The sequence below is a fragment of the Mastomys coucha genome, unplaced genomic scaffold (genome assembly GCF_008632895.1).
Source record: "Mastomys coucha isolate ucsf_1 unplaced genomic scaffold, UCSF_Mcou_1 pScaffold8, whole genome shotgun sequence".
NCBI classification, from domain to species: domain Eukaryota; kingdom Metazoa; phylum Chordata; class Mammalia; order Rodentia; family Muridae; genus Mastomys; species Mastomys coucha.
Genome location: NW_022196914.1, coordinates 4518863 through 4519798, shown reverse-complemented (window position 1 = coordinate 4519798; position 936 = coordinate 4518863). Strand labels below are relative to the sequence as shown.

The 936-nt window shown below is 39.3% G+C and overlaps 1 protein-coding gene across 2 annotated transcripts in view; it reads left to right on the top strand.

Annotated features, from left to right (window-relative positions):
- Wdr70 (WD repeat domain 70) overlaps positions 1-936 on the top strand; it is a 227894-nt gene that overhangs the window by 52901 nt on the left and 174057 nt on the right. For both annotated transcript variants that reach the window (XM_031360273.1, XM_031360272.1), the window contains exon 8: positions 490-643. In XM_031360273.1, the coding sequence (XP_031216133.1) occupies positions 490-643 (154 nt within the window). The remainder of the gene's footprint in view (positions 1-489; positions 644-936) is intronic.

The following is a 936-nucleotide window of genomic DNA, read 5'->3' as shown; positions in this document are numbered from 1 at the left end:
TTTTTTTTATTACATTTACTTGTGTGTGTGTGTGTATGTGTGCATGTGTACATGTCCACACATTCCATGACAAGCTTAGAGGTCCGAGGACAAATTGCTACTACTCTGTTCTGTTCTTTTATTAGTGTGGGTCCTAGGGTGAATTCAGGTCCTCAGACTTGGCAGCAAGCAAGATACCCTCATATCTTTTTTCTTTTTCTTTTTCTTTTTTTAAATTTTATGGTTAACAAATAAGATACAGCTTTAAAAATTATGCAGATAAGTTTATTGGAAAGATCCAGGATATTCAAGAGTTGGTTGGATTGAAAGTGTAAATTTTAGAAGGTTTTTGTAAACTGTGGTGCATGGGAGGATGATTTTGTGCTTTTTGGAATTACTAATTTTATACTTGTATAATATTATTCCTGACTATACTAAATATAGCAAAAGCATTAAAAAAACAAAAAAACTTCTGTTTCACTAGACTATTTTGTTTTTTCTTTTGTATAGCCATCAGATCAAGTCGTTACAGTACAGTAACACAGGAGACATGATTCTTGTTGTTTCTGGAAGCTCACAGGCCAAGGTTATTGACAGAGATGGTTTTGAAGTCATGGAGTGTATAAAGGGAGATCAGTATATTGTAGACATGGCCAACACCAAGGTAAGCATGGGGTGGTATTTAATGGATTTGAGTTCAGCGCTCCTTTTCTCTCCCTCTGTTGTCCCTCCTTACTCCATTCTCTAACCTTCTCCTTCCTCCTCTGCTCCATCCCTCATGCTCTCCCTCCCTTCTTCTTCTCCCTCCCCTTTCCCCTCTTTCTACACTCTTCTTTCTCTCTCTTCTTACTTCACTTACCATCCCGTCTTCCTTCCCTACCTCTCCTCCTCCTCCTCTTCCTCCTCCTCTTCCTCTTCTTCCTCCTCCTCCTCTTCTTCCTCTTCCTCTCCCCCTCA